The sequence below is a fragment of the Galeopterus variegatus genome, unplaced genomic scaffold, assembly GCF_000696425.1.
Source record: "Galeopterus variegatus unplaced genomic scaffold, G_variegatus-3.0.2 Scaffold1953, whole genome shotgun sequence".
NCBI lineage: Eukaryota > Metazoa > Chordata > Mammalia > Dermoptera > Cynocephalidae > Galeopterus > Galeopterus variegatus.
Window position 1 is genome coordinate 167,685 of NW_007728064.1, and position 21,576 is coordinate 189,260.

A 21,576-nucleotide genomic window follows, 5' to 3' on the forward strand; every position below is an offset into this window, starting at 1 on the left:
CTGCTCTAATTTTTTTTTATTTTCCTATATTTTTTTTTGGTTTTCATAGCTGTTTTTTCCTATATTTTTTTTTGGTTTTCATAGCTGTTTTTTCCTATAGTTTTCTAAGGTGGAAACTTAGATTATTGGTTTTAGATATTTCATCTTTCTAATATATGCATTCAATGCTATAAATTTCTCTCTCAGCACTTCATTCACTACATCCCACAAATTCTGATAAGTTGTGCTTTCATTTTTATTTAGTTCAAATATTTTTTTAAAATTCTCTTTAGATTTCTTCTTTGACTCATATGTAATTTAGAACTCTGTTGTTTAATCTCCAAATATTTTGACATTTTCCTGCTATCTTTCTGTTATTGGCTTCCAATTTAATTCCATGTGATCATCTGAGAGCATACTTTGTATGGTTTCTGTTTTTTTTAATTTGTTGAGGTATGTTGTATGGCCCAGAATGCAATCTATCTTGGTGATTGTTCCATGTGAGCTTGAGAAGAATGTGTATTTTGCTGTTGCCAAATAAAGTATTCTATAATTTTCAATTAGATCTAGTTGATTTGTAACTAATAAAAACTATTTATCAGGATCAAAGTATCTGCAACACTGCCTAATTTTGGCTGGAAGTGGGCTGAGAGACAACATGTATGAAATTTGCTTGGATAAATGAAATCACTATATATTATTTCACAAATATTTATATGTTCTGAGAAGATTTATGCTTTTATCTAAGATGAAATAACAAGAATTGGATTTACCCTCACACCTGAAACAACTAAAACAACTAAAAAAAAAAAAAAGCAGACATAATATATGAAATAACAGTTTTCAAGACATCGGACATCAGGCAATGAAGAGGAGTGATCTCTGAGAGATGGGAAGTTAATGAAAGTCTAATGATTTCCCCAGCTTACTGCCTATAGTAAAGCACATGAAAGGGAAATATAGGCAGAGCCTGGTGGTCTCCCTGAGTTGAGGAGACAAAGCTGAGAATCTGGGGAAGTCAAAGAGACTGGAGTTCTCAGGCAGAGGAGAGAACTTTACAGAGAGAAAACTCTGGACATCTGGAGAGGGATGTCCTTGAATCTTTAGCAGAGTGCCAATCAGGGCATGCCTATGAGGAAACTGCCTAAGGCCAATGAAAGAAACACCTGAAAGGATTAGAGGAAATAATACTTGAAACTCCCATAGAGCTGGGAAAGTTTCCTGTTCCCATCAGCCAGAGTAGAAAACAATAATTCAAGGGAATTGTATTGAATAGAGTATTCAGAAGGGTTTTGCCTTAGTAACGAGGCAATTAGCTCTAGACTAAACACTGCTCTAGTCTCACCTACCCATTTAAAAGACCCAAAGGATCAAACCAACAAAGGTAATAAAATGCAATCAGATATATGTGGGGATATTTGCTTTTATTTTGAAATAGTAGCTTTATTTTTTACAAGTTAATTAAAATGTAAAAAAATGTTTCAAACAAACAGAATTTTCAGGATTCCAGATGATAGATGTATCACTAATATCCAAGGATGGAAAGTGAAATGTACAACCAGACTGCATTATGACTAGGTCTGTTAAATCATCATCTGAGACCACTGCATCTATTTCTCATGAGAGTACAGGGCCAAATTCTCGAAAAGGAGAATTTAAGTATCTTAAGTCAGTCTCAGTGTTGACTCCCCTTGAGCCTAATTCTCCTGGTCCAATAAAGGTCACAAGGAAAAGATGCAGAAACTGGGTGAAGTGAGGTGAGTGTCGGGAGGCAATGATTGATGTCTCTAGTATAGGAGCCATCCATTTAATAACCTGTGTGGGGGCCAAAAGCAATACCTATTTGCTAAATATTGAATATTGGTGATAGCTAAAACCTTGAGAGGGGTGAGGTCAGCCAAGGAGAATGTAGATGGAGAAGAGCCGAGGACAAACTACTAAGGAAACTTGACATACGTGAGATGGCAGTGGGAAGAAGACGAACAAAGGAATTACAAAGAATCCAGAGTTGTGTGATATCTCATATTAGAGTGTATAAAAAAGCAAATAATCAATAATGCTAGTGGAGAATTTCATAAGGGAAAGTCTGAAAAACACCCAGTGGATTTTGCAATATGAAGGTCCTTTTAGTCCGTTTTGTGTCGCTATAACAGAATACCTGAAACTGGGTAATTTATAAAGAAGAGAGGTTTATTTGGCTTATAATTCTGGGACAGCTGCATCTGGCACGGGCCTCAGGCTGCTTCTACTCATGGTGGAAAGTGGCAGGCAGCTGGTGGGTACAAGCAGACCACATGGAGAGAGGAAGCAAGAGACAGAGAGGAGGTGCCAGGGTCTTTTTAAGCAACAAGCTCTCGTGGGAACTAATCGAGCAAGAACTCACTCATTAATCCCCCTCCCCCAGGGAGAGCATTAATCCATTCATGAGGGATCTGCCCCCATGACTCAATCAGTTTCCAGCACTGCCACATTGGGGATCAAATTTCTACATGAGTTTTGGAGGGGACAACACATCCAAACTCCATCACTAATCTTATTAACAGTAGTTCCAGTAGCATGGTGGGATCAAAGGTCAAACTGTAATGAGTGTACAATGAATGGAGAATAAGATAAAGACACAAGTCTCCATTGTATTATTCTACCAAGAGTCTGATGGAAAAGGAAAGGAGAGAAATGAAAGGAAAGTTAGAGGGGAATGAGGTATCAATGGTGGATTTTTTATTTTATTTGGGATAAATGAATTGAACATATTTACCAGCCGAGGGGAAGAAGGCAATGGAGAGGATAAGATGAAGATGCAGGAGAAAAATGACAAATGAAATAAGAATTTTTAGGAGGTGTGAGAGAACAGGGTCAAGGATATAGGTGGAGGAGTTGATTTTTGAAAATATATTGTTTAATACAATTGGTTAAAACATATTCTTTGTTCTTTTTCTCTTTTTTAATTTTACCTCAATTTTGAATCATTCACAGTTCAAATTTCTTAGAAGGTATAAAAGAGTATACGTGTACAGGTCTTCCTCTCACCACCCTGCTTCCCAATTCCTCCTACCTTAGACAACCATATTAATGAGTTTCTGCGTATCCTTCCAGATATATCTTATGCATCTACAAGCAAAAAACTACATTAATTCTTCTCCCATTTTTTATACAAATGAAGGCATCCTCTACACATCATTCTTCCTTTTGCTCTTTTTACCTAACAATTATCTTGAAATCTTTTTTTTTTTTTTCAGGAAAAAATCTTTATTTGTCTTTTATTTTTATTTATTTATTTTTTATTTTATCAATATACAATGTAGTTGATTTTCATGTCCCTTTACCGATTCCTCCCTCCCCCTCCTTATTTTTTATTTTTTTAATTTATTTTTTATTAGCATATTTACTGTTACAAATTATACTTATTCTTTATGCCCTCACCCCCTTCTCCCTCCCCAATCCCCCCTCCCCTTCCCCCTTGAAATCTTTTCACATAGTACATGTATTAGTCCATTTTGTGTTGCTGTAACAGAAATACCTGAGACTGGTTAATTAATAAAGGAAAGAGGTTTATTTGGCTTATGATTCTGGGACAGCTGCATCTGGCACAGGCCTCATGCTGCTTCTACTCATGGCAGAAAGTCGCAGGGAGCCAGCAGGTACAGGCAGATGACATGGTGAGAGGAAGCAAGAGAGAGAGAGAGAGAGAGAGGGAGGTGCCAGGGTCTTTTAAACAACCAGCTCTCGCAGAAACTAATAGAGCAAGAACTCACTCATTAATCCCCCCCTCCCACAGGGAGAACATTAATCCATTCATGATGGATCCGTCCCCATGACTCAATCAGTTTCCAACACTGCCACATTGGGGATCAAATTTCCACATGAGTTTTGGAGCAGACAACACATACAAACTCCGTCAGTATATAAAGTATTTCCTCCTACTTTTTCTGGTAGCTTTGTATACCAGTCTGCTATCAATGGGAGATGTATTACTGACAATTATAAACAATACTGAAATGATTCATTTTGTACTTCAAACTGTATGACATCTGCATGATAAATTCCTAGAATTGGAATTGTTTGTTCAAAAGGTATGTACATGGAAATTTTCAGTATGTATTATGAAAAGCAGAATAGCACAGCAGTTAAGAGCTGTATTTGTCTGTTTTCAGTTGCTTGTAACAGAATACCTGAAACTGGATAATTTATAAAAAAACAAAATTTATTTCTTACAGTTTTGGAGGCTGGGAAGTCCAAGGTTGAAGGGACACATCTGATGAGGGCCTTCTTGGTGGGAATTCTCTACAGAGTCCTGTGTGACACAGAATACCACATGATGAGGGCTGGGCAAGAGCTGTGCTTCTTCCTCTCCTAATAAAGCCACTGCTACACACACATGATAACCCATTAATCCATTTATCCATGAATGAGCTAATTCATTCTGAGGACATAATCTTCATGATCCAAAAACTTCTTTTTTTTTTCTTTTTATGTATTTATTTCTGCAGCTGGCCAGTATGGGGATCCAAATTCGTGACCTTAGGGTTATAAGGCTGTGCTCTAACCACAATCACCTCTTAAAGATCCCATCTTTCAAATACCATAGTCAGATTTCCCACTCTCTTAACATTGTTACATTGGGGATCAAGCTCCCACGGGAGCCTGGGGGGACATTCAGACCATAGCAAGAGCTAAGAACTCTAGACTGCTTAAATCCCAGCTTCATCATTAACTAGTTGTGTGGCCTTGGTTAAGTTCTTGTGTCTCAGTTTCCTCATCTGTGAAATGGGGATAATGATTATAACAGCACCTAACTTATAGAATTTCTATAATGATTAAATTAGATAGTACATATAATACATACCAAATAATCAATAAAGTTACTATTATTTTGCCAAATTGTTGGAGGTATTGGTTAGGAATAGGAATAGGAATTCTTGACCTTTAATGTTGAGGAAAAGGAAGTAACAAGGTGGAAATTAAGGGGAATTGAATTTAATGGTCTCAATTTCCTTAAGTAAAAGGTGACAATCTCTCTCTGGATTTAAGGAGATGAAGGAACTGTGAGGTTGGAATGTTGATTGGATCACCTCCATGGACCCTAAAGTTAAGCAGGATGATGGCAGAATGGAGAGGAAGACTGTGAGCCTGGTGCCCAAATCTTAAAATTAATCTTAAATGAAAATAAGCAACAGGAGGTCGGTAAACAGTGGCAATAAGAAAGGCTTGAAAAACCGTAAAGGAGAAAGAATTCCTACTCAAAGCTGGAGGAGTGGTGGTTAGGGAGGCTGTGGAAGATGAAGAGAAAGTCAGTTCCATTCCCTGACCTGGATGTTAGGACTCTACATTCAAGATGACAGCAGGGGAACGGCTGTCCTCAGAGAAGGGTCCAGGTCAGGTAAGGCAGGAAGTAGAGAAAATACTCTATATCTAGTTAAGGAATATAGGAAGTATGTTCTAGAGAGAATACCTATCAATTCTTGGCCTTTTAGCTAAGATTAAGTGAAAAGAGAGAATAGCCAGAGGGTCAGGGAAAAGGTTTTGGAGAAAGGGAGAGAAGCAACTGGAGAATGAATGAGGTAGAAGAACCATAAGTCAAGATGGGAGTATGAGGGTGAGGATACAGGGAACCTTGAGCCAATGGTGAAGTCACCGTTTTGAGAAGCTGATGAAAGCTATGGATCCTCTCTCCAGAAAAAAATATATTTATACACATATGCAAAATTTTGCATGCAATCTCAAGAAGGACACAAACTCCACAGACACCCAGTTTTGCTTTTTTGGTGGCTGGCCAGTACAAGGAACAAATCCCAGACCTTGGTGTTATCAGCATCATGCTCTAATCAACTGAGTAACTAGCCAGCCTGACATCCAGTTTTTAAAAGTAAACATTTTATTGAAATATAACATACTTACAAATAATTGGTATGAAGCTCAAGTTTTCACAAAGCAAACATACTTGCATACATAGGCTTTGACCCACTTTTAGGATTATACCCTAAGAAAACATTAATACTTAAATGCACAAAGGTTTCACTGTAAGGCTATTTAGTGTTGTTTATAACAACAACAAAGATGAAAACAGAAGCAACCTAAATATCCAGTAATAATACAATCCAGGATCAGTTAAGTAAGCTGTGTTATACACACAACAGAATAATATGCAGCCATTAAAAATAATAAGAAAGTCTTTAATAACAGAAAAATATTCCTGTCAAAAAATGTAATATAAGGGCTGGCTGGTTAGTTCAATTGGTTAGAGTGCAGTACTGACAACACCAAGGTCTGGGGTTTGATACCTGTACTGGCCAGCCACCCTCCATCCCCACCTCCAAAATGCAATATGGCTTCATTTAAGTTAAAAAATATATTTTAATATTCATTTGTTTTTACCTATGTGCATTTACCAAATTTTCTGCAATTACTATTACGTATTGCATAACTGCTGCAATATAGTGATGAGGGTATAAAGCAACACCTTTTTTTTTTTCTGGCAGCGGGCTGGTATGTGGATCCAAACCCATGACCTTGGTAGTATAAGGCTGCTCTCTAACTACCTGAGCTAACCAGCCAGCCCACATTTATTTATTTATTTATTTTTCCTTTTTGTCTTTTTTACTGACCGGTAACGGGATCGCAACCCTCGGTGTCGCGCCCGTACCGGGGACCGGCAACGGGATCGCAACCCTCGGTGTTGCACCCGCGCCGTGCTCAGCCAGTGAGCGGGAACCGGTCACCACATGGGATCCGAACCCTTGGTGGGAGCGCCGCCGTGCTCCCAAGCAGCACATTCTCCAGTGCGCCACCGGGCCGGCCCAGGCCCATTATTTTTTAAAAATTTCTATTTCTTGGGATACCTGCACTCCCATGATTATTGCAGCTCTATTTACAATAGCCAACAGTTGGAATGAACCTAAATGTCCATCGATATATGACTAGATAAGGAAAATATGGTATACATACACAATGGAATACTACCCTGCCATAAAAAAGAATGAAATTTTGCCTGTGGCAACATGGATGAACTAAGAGTAAGTTATGTTAAGTGAAATACTTGGTGTTGTCAGCACCACGTTCTCCCAAGTGAGCTAATCGGCCATCCCTATATAGGGATCCGAACCCATGGCCCTGGTGTTATCAGCACCACACTCTCCCAAGTGAGCCATGGGCCGGTCCTCTCAGTGTCTTTTAATAGTGTCTGTTTTTACTCTCGTTACTTCTCGCTTATGGAAGCATGTTTGGGTTTTTTGTGGCGTCTGATGTTGGCATTTGGGAAAAGCCAGCCTTTGAGGGCACTGCCCTGTGGAATGGCCTACCTCTCTAGGTGCCTGAGGTGTCCACTGATGGGTGGCCTCTCACCCCTCCTAGAGAAACCTGACATTTACAATAGATTGTATTTGTTGGGCAAAAAGGCAGATTTATTCATAGAGCAGAAAGAACCTGTTGGCTCACGGTCTTCCACTAATTAGATGGTTTCTTTTGGGGAAATGTTATATTTTGTAATATCTAGAAAGCCAGAAAATGGACTCTGATTTCATATCCAGAATTTTGATAAAATGCCACAAAATAAGGGCTATAGAGACATTTTTATAAGTTTGATTTTTTTTCTCCATATCTTTTAAATGAAGCCAGTGATTCCCAGTTCTCAACACATGGCCCAATCAAGACAGAACAACACTGAGAAAACCTTCTAAGTATTATGGCACTCTCTGAATCCTTCTGAAGGCATTTCCTCTACAGACATAGTATTACAGAAAGTAAAATGCAAATGTGCAATTTTTTAAAGAAGCTTTTTAAAATGAAATGAAGTTGGTATTGAGAGCATCAGTTGCCTTATTCTGAGATTTCATAAGGCTGACTTTGCACACTTTGGACTTCAGTTTTGCTGACATGTAAAGAATTGTGGACTTTAAACATGGAAGAGGTATCCTTACAAGTCACTTGGGACTGTCTCAAAGAATGGGTTCTTTGGGCAACAGATAAAGAAGAAGCAAGTTCTGCACTATCACATGAGTGTGTCTTCGTGCCATTCACTGGAGGTGTGAGTTTGGAACGTGTGTGTGACTAACAATCGCTGTTTAAAAATGTGAGAGTGCATCGGAAGCACATGGTGTTTGTGATGTCCTCTACCATGGCCAGTCCAACTCCTGTCTGTTTTTTTTACCCAGAGGCTTAATTAAATGATGTGACAAAATGATGTATGAGCATTAAGACGATAGAATTCTTTATTTCTGGCTGGAAAGATGTACTAGATTAGATTTATCTGTTTTAAAAAAGAATAATACAAAAGTTATCACCAAAACCCCCTTTCCCATCTTGCACTGTTTGTTCTGAATCCAGCGTGGGGGAAGAGATGTTTTTCTTAACTGTCTACTTGGCTTGAACACTTTTTTTGTGGTTCAAGTCCTGTTTTGTGTGTTGGGACCAAACAGTTGTCAATAAACTTTACAAGCAAGCATCTAAAAAAAAAAAAAGAAAGAAAGAATAATGACAATAATTCACTGAACTTTCAAAAGGAGAAAACAGAACTGAGGCCTCCAGAGGTGAGAAGGGAGGGAGGGGGAGAAGGGGTTAGCAAGAAATTGGTAAAGGGCCCCAAAATATGATTACGTTGAGTAATGTTGAATATACTATTTATCCTGATTTGAGCATCATATATTGCACACAGGTGTTGATATTCAACACTTTATCCACAGATATGTTATGTTTCAATAAAATAAAAATAAATAAGTAAATAAATTCCATTTCTTGCTTGTGATTGAAGTGAAGTATCAAAGAATCACCTTGGCATTCACTTTAGGAATAGAAAGTAGCCCCACGGAGGCCCCTGCCTGGATTTCAGGACTCAGGCCTCCCCACCTCTCAGACCAGCTATTAAACTTGAAACAAGTTCTCCTCATCCAGTCTACCCCATGCACCAATATCAGATTCACCCTGCTAAAAACCACTGTCACCTTGTTACTCTCTACTGCAGAACTTTCCGTAACTAGCTTTCCATAAATAGCCTCCCTAGCTCCAGAACCTGATTCAAGTACCCATCAGATCTTCTGTCTCAGGAGTCCCCCACAACACACCTCCTTTGTGTTTTCAGTCCGGGCCATCACCAACCCACTCCCATCATGCTCCTTTCAGTCTTTACATATGTGACTATGCTGCTCTCCCTTGTAGCAATGCCCTTCCTCCCCGACCCCTCCACACCTGTACCTAATAGTCCTATCTCTCCTTCAAGGTCTAGCTCAAATTCTCTTTCTTCTCTGACTATCCTAGCCCATACCTCTGGCCGCAAATGGCCTTAAAAGTCTGAACTTCCAGAGTGATTTGAACATTCAGAGTGACAGGCAACCAGGCAGTCTGGCTTACAAGGCCTGGCTGGCTCATCTTCATCATGAGGTCTCCTACCTGCTGCCTTCCTGTCTAATTCCAGCAGTCTTCATACCAGTCCACACTCCTGAAACTACAGACAGACCATCCCCAGAGAGGAGCAGAAATTCCATCTCCCACATTTGTGAGTCTCAACCAATGAGTCCTGGTTGCCTGTCTGAGGACTCACTTCTTCTATGATGATTGACACCAAGAATGTCCATTCCCTTGGGGCTGTGACTTCATCTGGTAATATAAAATTATTGATAAATACTGATGGAACCACTCAAGATTTCCAGCAGAAGATAAGTATTGTGTCTGTCAGGGAGACCTACTAATAACATAGAAAAACTAGGGAGACAATTTTGGTATAATAATGTTAAGAATAAATATTAAATGAATACTTACTTAGTGCCAGGCAGCACTTTTACATGCATTATCTCACTGAATCACAACAATCCTAAGAACTAGATCACATTATTATTCACATTTTACAGAGGGGGAAACTGAGACCTGAAAAGGTTAAGTAAACATAAGTTTACCATATGACCCAACAATTCCACCCCTAGGCAATATATACAAAAGAACTGAAAATAGGGACTCAAACAGATACTTGTACACCAATGTTCATATATATATACACAGTGAAATATTATTCAGCTTTATAAAATAATGAAGTTTGGAAGTAGATAATGGTGATGGTTGTACAACATTGCTAATGTACCTCATGTTACTAAATTAGTAACCTAATTTAGTACCTAATGTACTAAAATGTACACTTAAAAATGGTTAAAATGAATTTTATGTTATATATTTTAATATAATAAAAATAATGAAAAATAAAAAGGTTAAGTAACTTACTCAATGTCATATAGCTAGAAAGTGGCCAAGCTAGAATTTGAACCCAGACCTATCTGATTTGGGCCTGTGATCTCAACCCCTGCACTTCACTCCCTCTGGAAAGAGCAGCAAACCAGGAATTAGGACATCTGGGTTCTTTCTGTCACTATCTTGTGTGACCTTATACAAGCCTGACCTTTGAAGGTCCCACTTTGCTCAGCTGTTAAACAAGACTGGATAAAATATCTTGGACAGTCCCTGCTAGTTGTAGCCCTCCTGACTCTGTCATCTGTCCAGTGATTTTGATATTACAACATGGAAAGTCCGAAGCCTTGACTCCTAACCCAGATACCATTTGCTTCTGGCGCATTTTGGGGTCATCCACGGATGGGGAGCTCCAGGGAGGGAGATCAACTGTCCTCCCCTTCCTTAGCTCCTCCCCGAGGGGTTTGCCCTGGAGTTGAGCCAGCCCTTGAGAAAGCCTCCACTCCCCCTTCACTCCCCATTCTGGAAGAGGGCTCAGGCCTGGCTCTGCTCCAGGATAAACTTTGACAAGGCAATAGATAACACAAAGTCAAGGTGAAGATCAGGGCAGCCCTTAAAAAAGCCTCCTTGGACCCTCGAATTCTGAAGCTCTCCCACTCCACAGCTGTCCACCCTGCCTGCCGGCACCCGACCACCATGTGGGCACTCTTGGCTCTCTCACTGCTCATCCTAACCTATTTATTTTGGTCCAAGGAAAGGCACCCTGGTGCCAAGTACCCCAAGGGCCTCCCGTTCCTGCCCCTGGTGGGTAGCCTGCCATTCATCCCCAGATATGGCCATATGCACGTCAACTTCTTCAAGCTGCAGAAAAAATATGGCCCCATCTATTCTCTTCGTATGGGAACCAAGACTACAGTGATTGTCGGCCACCACCAGCTGGCCAAGGAGGTGCTTGTTAAGAAGGGCAAGGAATTCTCCGGGCGGCCCTACATGGTAAGCTGTGCCCATCCTCTCTCTTCCCACACCACCCTCTGGGGTTGTTCAGTTCTTCAGCCAGGACCATGCTTGAAATGACCCTTTCAGCTCCAACAACCTGTAGTTCTTCCGGAAACAGACTAGTTGGGTGATGTGAGGGAAGTGGCCCCTCAGGCTCCACCCAGCCTCTAAGAAGGCAGGAAGAATTAAAGGAAGGCCTCCTTTACCTGGCTGCCCAGGAGGTTGGGGGTGGAGGGGTGGTGACAGTGGGCTGAGGGGTCAGGGAGCCCTAACTCCACTCATCTCACGCTTAAACTAGATGATAATCTCTCTGGGCCTAGAACGAGAAGGTACATACAAAGCACTTAGCCCAGCGCCCAGCACAGTCAGTGCTTCATAAATAGACAGTATTAATGTTACTCTTCTTGGAAAATGGAGTAGTGATTCCAGCCCTCCATGGGAAGGTGCTGGAGAGAAGTAGCCTGGCTCTGGGAGGGCTGGGATTGCTGTTTCCCTAAAGCTGACCCCAGCTGCTCCAGCTCATCGGGGGGCTGAACTACAGTAGCATTTCAGGGATGCTGATGGTCCTACTGAGCTTGCTGTTGTGTTCCTAGGGGAGGAGGGGTGCTAACTATCCAGAAACACTGCCAATGCACCCCCATCCAATCACCCTGCTGCTAAGTACTTCCCTGAACACGCCCAGCAGGGCCCCCCGACTCTTAGCTTTGATCAGGCCAAGGGTTGACTTGTTTTCCCTCGGACCAGACAGCCAGGTCTGCTGGTCAACTACCTGGCTCTCACCTCTGTTGGGCTCCTCTCCAGGGCAGAAAGGATGGACAAGGCTAGTCAGAAGGGGATTGGAGGTCAGGGGATGAAAGAGGGAGGCTTTGAACTCATATTTTTTCAGGGGGGTTGCCTCTGGGAGGAGGCAGCTCGGCCCAAGTCGAGACTGGGTGGTCAAAATATCTGCACTCTTCAGATGTGGGCTTGTGGTTGGGTATGCAGCCTTGAAATGGAAGGGTAAACAAAAATGAGATGAGCTGGGCCTTTAGCACCCCCCAGAAGACCCAGGGTAAGACAGGGTCTGGGCAGTCTTCAATCTCTACAAGCCCACTTGCTCCCTGCTTCCAGAACAGGCACAATTCAGAGCCCTTATCCCATCCACAGCTGCCTTCCCCTGGTCAGAAACAGATGAGAAAAGAGAGGCCCAGAGGTCTCCTTATCAATGAACCGAACCCCAGGACTCCTGCATTCTAAGTCAGGGCTCTTTATTTTTCCTCCCTATACTGTCTTTCTGATGGAATTGGGAGTAGGGGCCTTCGGGCCTGTCCTACTACGACCTTAGCTGTGGTGGAGTGGAGCAGGGATGTCCCTATATGGGGGTCAGCATGCCAGGTACCTGCCTTCTCCCCCGAGAAGGGAAATGAGCACAGGAGGCCCAGGGAAAGGGAGGGGTGGATGGTGTGTGATTCCTACAGCCTTGCGTACTCTCCAAAGACGACTCTAGCCATCCTGTCAAACAACCAGAAGGGAATCGCCTTTGCTGACTCTGGTGACCACTGGCAGCTGCATCGGAAGCTGGTGCTGGCCACATTTGCCCTTTTCAAGGATGGCGACCAGAAGCTACAGAAGATCAGTGAGTGAGGGTCTGGCCCTATGTCTGGGGCTGGATCCTACAGGGACTGCTGGAGGGAGAAGTGGGTTGGAGTGGGGAAAGGGATTATGGATGGCCCAGTTCATCCTTTTCTTGGATACTGCTGCCATCTAGTGGTAATCAGCTATCTGTCCCCTGCCCTGGCAAAGAGGGAACTGGTAGAGAAGGGCTGAGGATGCTGATTCGTTCCCCACCCTACTGCCTCTGTCTCCTCTCAGTGTGTCAGGAAATCAGTTTAATGTGTGATTTGCTGGCCACCCACCATGGACAGTCCATAGATTTGTCCTTGCCTCTCTTCATGACGATAACCAACGTAATCTGCTTGATCTGCTTCAACACCTCCTACAAGAATGGGGATCCTGTGTTGAAGACCATACAGGATTACAATGAAGGCATCCTGGATATTGTGGGCCTGCAAAATCTGGTAGACATATTCCCCTGGTTGCAGGTGAGGATGAGACCAGGCCCTACCTTCAGATCCCACCTTCAGGTCTCAGCAAACCCTGACAGTGTCTCTAATTCCTCCTTCCTTTTACTGCACAGATCCAGACCCATCTTTTTCCCTGACTACCTCAGCCACAGTGACCTCTACCTCCTCTGCTTCTTAAAACCTTTGCCTCTTCTCTAAATAAATAGGTACAACTTTTTAATCATGCATCTTAATTCATGATAATGGCTCTCATTTACTTTCCAAATGACCATGTGCCAGTATTAAGCATTCTACATGCATTCATCACTGAATTTCCCTTGGAGGTAGGATTCATTATCCCCATTGTGCAGACGAGAGAACAGGCTTAGCAGGGTTAAGGAACTTGCCCAAGGCTTTAGACTCAAGTCTGTTTTACTCCTCAGAGCTGCACACACAGCAGAGTCAGTGCTTGATGTTTGATTAAATGGGGAAAAGGGAGCAGAGACCACTCCTTCCTCCCTTGCTTGGAATTGTCCTAGTTTCAATGATGATCCCATTCTGTGTCCCCATCTTGTCTTCCACTTTGGTTGAAGGTCAGGGTTGGAGTAGGAACTCTCCAGAGACAGAAAGCTAGGATCTGCCTCCAGAAGGGATGCTGGTAGCTTGAAGAAGCAAAATGGAAGAGGCGTGGATTTGACATTTCTTTCTACTCCACAGATTTTCCCCAACAAAGCCCTGGAGATGTTGAAGAATTATGTTGAAATGCGAAATAAACTGCTGAATGATATATTTGAAAAATACAAGGTAGGTGATGGAGCAGATGTGAGTCTGAGTTAGGTCAAAAGTGTCATGAGAGCAGGGATGGGTTCCATTTTGGACACTTGTAGGATCTCCAGAACCTAGCAGAGAGCTGGCACATGGTAGGTGCACAATAAAAACTAACTAAATTAATGAATGGGGGTGGGAAAATGAGGAACTGAAAAGGATCCTACAAGGGATCTATCCACCCCCCAAATTTAAAGAGGACCCAGTGCTGCCTCTTACTCCACAAGCTCATAGGTCCTGCCCAGGGTAGGTGCACAATAAAAACTAACTAAATTAATGAATGGGGGTGGGAAAATGAGGAACTGAAAAGGATCCTACAAGGGATCTATCCACTCCCCAAATTTAAAGAGGACCCAGTGCTGCCTCTTACTCCACAAGCTCATAGGTCCTGCCCAGCCCCGCTCCATTTTTGAATGGAAGGAGCTTTGTTATCTCCGGTCTGGGGTGGAAGTATGTACGGCAGGAGCATTGCAGATGGGGCTCCCTCCTTAACACTGTTTCCCAACTTCACCCAACCCAGGAGAAATTCAGCAGTGATTCTATCACCAGCATGCTGGACATACTGATCCAAGCCAAGATGAACTCAGACAACAACAATAGTGACCAAGACCAGGATTCAAAGATATTTTCAGATAAACACATTCTTAGCACCATAGGGGACATCTTTGGGGCTGGTGTGGAGACCACTACCTCTGTGGTGAAGTGGATTGTGGCCTTCCTGCTGCATGATCCTCAGGTGGGCTTCTCTCTACTCCTGTCTTCCCATCCACCATAGACCCCAGCCAGCCCAACCTCTGGGCCCCAGAGAAAGGGAAAGGTAATACCCTCAGGCTTCTATACAGGAAGAGTGGGCCTGCCCCAGCCCTTACCCAAGCACTGGTTGGCTCTGACCCCAGGGTGGAGCTGCCCCATCTTCTGGAAGCAGGGCCTTGGCTGCATAGCCACCGCTGGGAAGGTCTTAATAGGCTCTTCTGGATGTGACACTTGGATTCTTCTAAGCCCATGCTTCTCCTGGGCTTAAGCACACTGGTCACATCCACCCTGCTCTGGCCCTCAGTTGCAGAAGAAGATCCAGAAGGAGATTGACCAGAATGTAGGTTTCAGCCGTACACCAACTATCAGCGACCGGAACCACCTTGTCCTGTTGGAGGCCACCATCCGAGAGGTGCTTCGCATCAGGCCTGTGGCCCCTATGCTCATCCCCCACAAGGCTAATGTTGACTCCAGGTATGCCTTCCCTCCTAACAACATCCCGCACTAGGAAGTATCCAACACTGCTTGCCAGCCCACCTGCCTGGCTCCCCCTCCATACCCCCCACCCACAGCTGCTGGTCAACCTATAGCTAGTCAACCATTGACTACTATCAATCATCCTACCCCTGACCTTACCGATCAATGCATCCACCACCCACTGACACCCACTGACTAATCCACAGATCTACCTAACTTGGAGGCATATGGTCTGAGATGAAGACTGGGCACTCTACATTCTGACCCAGTCCCACAGCTGTAGCATATGCACACATATATGCACCTGCTCAAAATGCACAGCCACACACCCTTGATAGACACGAATGTCCGTGGACACAAGTGTTAATACATAAGTACTTGCCAGGAGGAAAGGGCTGGAGAAGGGCTGGATTCAGATCCAATCTGGCAGAAGCTGATGAAAAGATGAATGAGTGGGAACGGGGGAGTAAAAAGGCCCTTTCCTCCCAGGGTGGAGGGATATGGAGGCTTAGGGCTGAGCAGGAAAGGGAAGACAATGTTCCAGACCCCCTTTTCCTCTCTCTCTCTGGGGCAGCATTGGTGAGTTTGCCATTGACAAGGGCACACATGTTATCATCAATTTGTGGGCGCTGCATCATAACGAGAAGGAGTGGCACCAGCCGGACCAGTTCCTGCCCGGTGAGTCCCTGTCCTGTCCTGCTTTCTGAGCCACACAGCCAGCCTGAACTCTGTGCTCCACCGCCCCACAATCTTTTCCCCTCTGCCAAGCTTGCTACTAGAAAACTCTTGGCTCCAACTACATGGACCCCACTCTACTTCCAACCAACAGCAAATTTACTCCTCTGAGAAGTCCTCTAGGCATCTGTTTCCCATTAAGTCTGCCCACTCTGCCCGTGGATGCTGGCATTTTCATCTGTTAATACTGCCTCCTTTCCATCCTTCCTGAATATTTCATTTCCTCTGTGTCATTAAGGGCCCTGAGAGCAGGGCTGTATCTCTCCTTAGGCTGGCGTTCCCCCAAGTAAGACTGTCTACCTCTTCAGACTGGGGTTTCCCGGGCAGGGCTGTGTCTCCCCCTCAGCCAGGGCAGAAGCCTGACTCTACTTACCCCTGCCCTTGCCCCTGGCTGATGCCCCCCCTTGCCCACAGAGCGCTTCTTGGACCCAACGGGGAGCCAGCTCATCTCACCAACGTTAAGCTACTTGCCATTTGGAGCGGGACCCCGTTCCTGCATAGGTGAGTTCTTGGCCCGCCAGGAGCTCTTCCTCATCATGGCCTGGTTGCTGCAGAGGTTCGACCTGGACGTGCCAGACAACGGGCAGCTGCCTGCCCTGGAGGGCAACCCCAAAGTGGTCTTTCTGATTGATCCTTTCAAAGTGAAGATCAAGGTGCGCCAGGCCTGGAGGGAAGCCCAGGCTGAGGGTAGCACATAGAGGCCATGCCCAACACCCCAACTCCACCCTGTGTGGCCTCACAGCACAGAATTGGAGGTGCTATTCCCTCCCTCCTCCGCCATCTCTCCCTCCTCCCAGCCAACTCTGCCTTCTTTTCTAGACAGCAGCAACAGCAGTGATTCATTACTCATTCATTACTCATTTGCTTACTCATTCTTTCAACAGACATTTTACTGAGCACCTACTATGTGCCATTCACTGCCCCAGGACATTCAAACTCCCTGATCTCATGAAACTTCCATTCTAGTGAGGGCTGGCAAATAAAAAGAATTTCAGAGACTCATAAGTGCTTTGAAGTCAATTCACTGCCCCAGGACATTCAAACTCCCTGATCTCATGAAACTTACATTCTAGTGAGGGCTGGCAAATAAAAAGAATTTCAGAGACTCATAAGTGCTTTGAAGTCAATTACACCGAGTGATGTGATAAAAGGATGGCAGAGTTGGGGGGTGGCACTTAAAACAAGGCTTGGGAAGGTGTGATGATCTCAGGACAAGTGCTCCATGTTGAGGGAGCAGCAGGTGAAAATCTCACTGTGGGAGAGGTCAGCATGGCAAGAGCCAAGAGAATGAAGGGGAAAGTGGCCCCTGATGGGGTCACAGTGGGAGATGGGGGCCTTTGTAAGTAGCAGAAAGGAATTTAGGTGTTTATTCCAAATATAAGAAGTCACTGGAGGGTTTAAACACATGTAAGTGGAATTATGTGATTTGTATTTTTAAAAGATCCCCCTAGTTGCTGCGTGAAGAATGGTCTGTAGAGAGATGAGAATGGAGCAGGGAGAACAGATAGGAAGGAGGTGGGTGTGCAGGTCCAGTAAAACAGGACAATAGTGGTTTAGACCACGGCAACAGAAGTGGAAACGCTGAAAAGTGGTAGAGTTGAGTTCATATTTTCAAAGTAGAGCAACAACAGATCTGTTTGTTTTGATCCAAACAGCCTTTGCCTCATATACCTTACGGATCTGGTTTGGGGGGTGTTGCGTGTAACCCATAAACTCGATATGCCACTGCTGTCCTTCTGTCTTGGTCCACAAAGACCAGCAAATCTGCTTTTCCTCATCCTTCTCTGGGGCAAACACTGCCAAGAAGGGGTTTCTACAGCTGCTTCCTGCTGCAGTGCCTGGGTCAAGCCCCTTTTACCCACTCAAAAACCCCAAGAAGTCTATAAATGCTTCCTTGTTAGAAAATGGATCCCAGACTCCTTTAAACCAGCATCTGTAAACCTTGGCCATTGGCCAGTCTGCAAATGAAGAATGTCTTGGGAGAAACCGACCCTTGCCCTTTAGCCTAGAGAGAGGCCCCATCCTTGGTTCCCTGGCGCCAGCCAGATCAGGGTCAGATCATCAACAACTCAGTCCTTCCCCTCTGAGTGGACAGAAGGCTCTGGAAGAGCCAGCAGGGCAAGGCTGAGACCCCGCCTGGGTAAGTTTTCACAGAGAAGAAATCAAGGGAGCCCCTGCAAGGAGAGAGGGACCAAGTCTTCAATTATAGCAGCACCTTCCTCCTTAAAAAGAGCTTCGTTAGTCTAGTGGTAGTGGACCATTCCCCGCTATCCCCCCAACTCAGTCTTGGCCTTCACCAGCCAGTGACCCTGGGACCTTGCTAACAAGCCCATAGGAGAGTTGTGGGAAGCTGCGGCTGACCCCAGCCCCCATTACAAGCAGCCTGGGAGAGATGCTGACACCAGAGTAAGCTGAAGGGAAAGGCTAAACGGGAGGTTGCCCCTGTCCCTCTCCCAGTTTCCCACCAGCTGTCTGCTGGGCTAGCACCAAGCTACCCTCAGCATAAAGCAGAGGGGAGCAGGATTGGGCTGGAGGAGAGTTAAGTATTTCAAATTTGCTCAGAATTTGAAAGGCATTTTGTAGACTAGTGATAAACAGATAATCAGTAGAAGGCCTGTGTTCTCTGTACAAGCAGTGACTGAGTTTAACTGGGATGGTAAACATCTAGTCTTCATCTATTGAATCAGAACACCGAATGGCAGGGAAATGAGAGAGTAATCTTTCATTTTTTTTTTTTTTTAAAAGATGGCCGGTAAGGGGATCTTAACCCTTGACTTGGTGTTGTCAGCACCACACTCACCCAGTGAGCTAACCGGCCATCCCTATGTGGGATCCGAACCCGGGGCCTTGGTGTTATCAGCACCGCACTCTCCCGAGTGAGCCACGGGCCGGCCCTAACCTTTCATTTTGAAGATGGGGAAGCTGAGAGCCATCGTAGGGGGCATGGGAGGGAGACAGTGTGACTTGTCCCAAGCCACACAGCTATTTAGCAACAGGGATGGGATCAGAACCCAGGACTGCAGTGATGCACAATGAGGAGCCAGCCAGGTTTTCCCACCTGTCTCCTGAGGTCATGCAGAAGGCTCTCAGGATGTTTGGCCTGGGAGTGAACCTTTCAGAAATGATCTCATGAATTTCGACTCCTCATACAGAGCGGCCACTCACTGGCTGAGCGAGGCGTGGGTGCAACACCGAGGGTTGCGATCCCGTTGCCGGTCACGAAAAAAGACAAAAAGAAGAAAAAAAAAATTCCTAAAAATGTAATCATCAGCTCTAGTGAGGCACAACCCTCCCAGGAGAAATGGACGGCTCCTATCCTTCAGAAAAGCAGCTCCCAGAATCTCCCTTCTGAGGAGGGGAAGTCCCTCCCTCATAACCTTGGTGTGGAGTGTGGGTGGGTGACTGAGGGAATGTTCCAGTCGGCCTCTGGTGGTTATAAAACCTGAAGTAAATGAGACCTCTCTGCAGTCATGCTCAGATATTAACACCCATCTTGGGAGGGTAAGGATCCAGTCACAGAAGCCAGAGTGGGGTGGGAAGAGCACTAGATGAGGAGAAAATGGGACACCCAGGTGCTGGTCCCCGGGCTCTCCAGTTTCCTAGCCCTGGATCTTACACCATTTGCTAACTTCCTAATGCTTAGTTTCCTCATGTGTTATGTGGGGTAACTCACCATCTGTGCTGCCCATTACCTGAGGCTCTGTCAAGAAGGCAGGTAGAAAGGGCTGTGAGCAGGACAGTACCACACAGAGGGAAGTTACAGATGATACAAAGCCAGGCTGTGAAGACAAATTCTCCCAGTGCTATCATCTACAGACCGAGTGACCATGGGCAACTTACCTGGCCTTCTTAAACCTGTTTTCTCATCTGTGATGGGGCTGAGGGGCTGAGGTGTGTATAGAAATAGTACCGACCTCAGAGTGTTGCTGTGAGAATCAAATATGAACTTACATAGCATGTTTAGTGCCTCGATAAATAATGGCTTTATCATAATTGTCTATATCCAGATCCACAAAATAAGTCCTTCTCTGAGGGAAGCCTCCAGCTCGGTCAGGAGGGGGAGCAGGTGTGCCCAGACGCGTCCATCCACAGGACAGGACCTTGGGAAAGTCATCCTTGCAGCTCCAGCGGCCCCGCAGGGCCCACCCGCAGCCCCTGGCCTGCCGTCTGCAAGCTCCATCCGGTCAGGAGGGGGAGCAGGTGTGCCCAGACGCGTCCATCCACAGGACAGGACCTTGGGGAAGTCATCCTTACAGCTCCAGCGGCCCCGCAGGGCCCACCCGCAGCCCCTGGCCTGCCGTCTGCAAGCTCCATCCCCTCAGAGCCAGGGCAGGCTGACAGCTGCGAAGTGGGTGGAGAGCCCAAAGACAAACTCTTTTCATGGCTCCAACACAGAGAGTGTTTTGTAACATTTTCCAGTTGGATTGGGTTTCCTGAGACTTCTTGGTGAGAAAACACGAAATGAAAGGAATATTAAACTATGGTGAGGAATAGTCTTACAAAGGGTGAGGAGCAATTTCAGATCAAACAAAAATCCTCTTCTCCCCCTTACAAACACAGAAAGCTCTATTTTTATCTCCTCTGAGGAAGAGCAAAACACTCTTTCAAGGAAAAGAGACAAAGAAGATCCAAACAGCTTTAATTCCGAGAATTTTACAATGTTAGCAAAGGGCTACGCCCTCCCTGTGGAAGTTAACATTGGTCTGAACTTGAAGCAGGCACTATCTACCCCAGGTGTGAGGCTACTGAGGGGCTCTTGGAGGTGAAGCCTGGGCAGGTGTGGGGGCCTCAAGGGGGCGTATGATGTTGGCAATAGGGGAGAGGGGAGAGGGTACAATGTAGCTCCCAAGGAAACAGTGTCTGCTTCATCTTTCACCATGTTACTCCCTGTACACCTTTCTTTGGTTCCCTCACCTTTGAAAAGCATTCACAGTTCTTCACACGGTTTGTGAGCACCAATACTGTAACCCGTCACTGTCTGGCCTACTAGTTAACTGCATGGGCTCTGGCTTCAAGTCCTGGCTCTGCTGCTCTCTAGCTGTGTGATCTGAGCACAAGTTAGTTAAATCTTCTGAATGCCTCGAGTCCATTAATAAAGCAGTAACAATTATAGTCCTATACCCTGGAGAGCTATTTTGAGGCCAAAATAAGAAAATGTAGCTAAGATGCTTAGACAGGACCCAGCATTGTGTAAACAGTCAATAAATAAAACAATAATGACAAATTAAACCAAAATCTTTTTATTACCTGCTTACCTCTCCAGCTTTATCTCTTGCCACTTCCCAGAATGCAATTACCTAGAAAGATTAAATTGCTCAGTTTCCCACATGACGCACAGTCTCCCGTTTTAGGCCTCCCACGTGCTTTTATGCTTTTCAGCACCTGGCACATAATAGGCACTCAGTAATCTGCACAACAAATGTTTGCCTATAATTCCCTTGCACCTTTCTTTACCTGCAAGCTCAGTTTAGACTTACATCCTCCAGGAAGCCTGCCCTGAACCCTCAGTTGGGCTAAATTCTGTTCTATAGCATCCTGTGCACACACACTTTGTGGCACTCACCACGTGGTACTTAAACTGCTTGTGTGCTTTTCTTCCTCTTTT

General features: G+C 44.8%; 1 protein-coding gene across 3 annotated transcripts; it reads left to right on the top strand.

Moving 5' to 3' along the window:
- Positions 1–10,794: 10,794 nt before the first annotated feature.
- LOC103596172 (steroid 17-alpha-hydroxylase/17,20 lyase) lies at positions 10,795–17,083 on the top strand. Of its 3 annotated transcripts, none has more exons than XR_551029.1 (9): positions 10,795–11,136; positions 12,616–12,754; positions 12,991–13,220; positions 13,899–13,985; positions 14,527–14,742; positions 15,064–15,233; positions 15,811–15,914; positions 16,386–16,900; positions 17,008–17,083. XR_551029.1 is itself a non-coding variant. In XM_008579747.1 (8 exons), the coding sequence occupies exons 1-8, from the start codon at positions 10,840–10,842 to the stop codon at positions 16,667–16,669; spliced, it is 1,527 nt and encodes a 508-aa protein (XP_008577969.1). In that variant the 5' UTR covers positions 10,795–10,839; the 3' UTR covers positions 16,670–16,976. The 3 variants fall into 3 exon arrangements, 1 of the variants encoding a protein (XP_008577969.1); XR_551028.1 differs by having other exon boundaries at positions 16,386–16,897; positions 17,005–17,083; XM_008579747.1 differs by lacking the exon at positions 17,008–17,083 and having other exon boundaries at positions 16,386–16,976.
- The last annotated feature ends 4,493 nt before the right edge of the window (positions 17,084–21,576 follow it).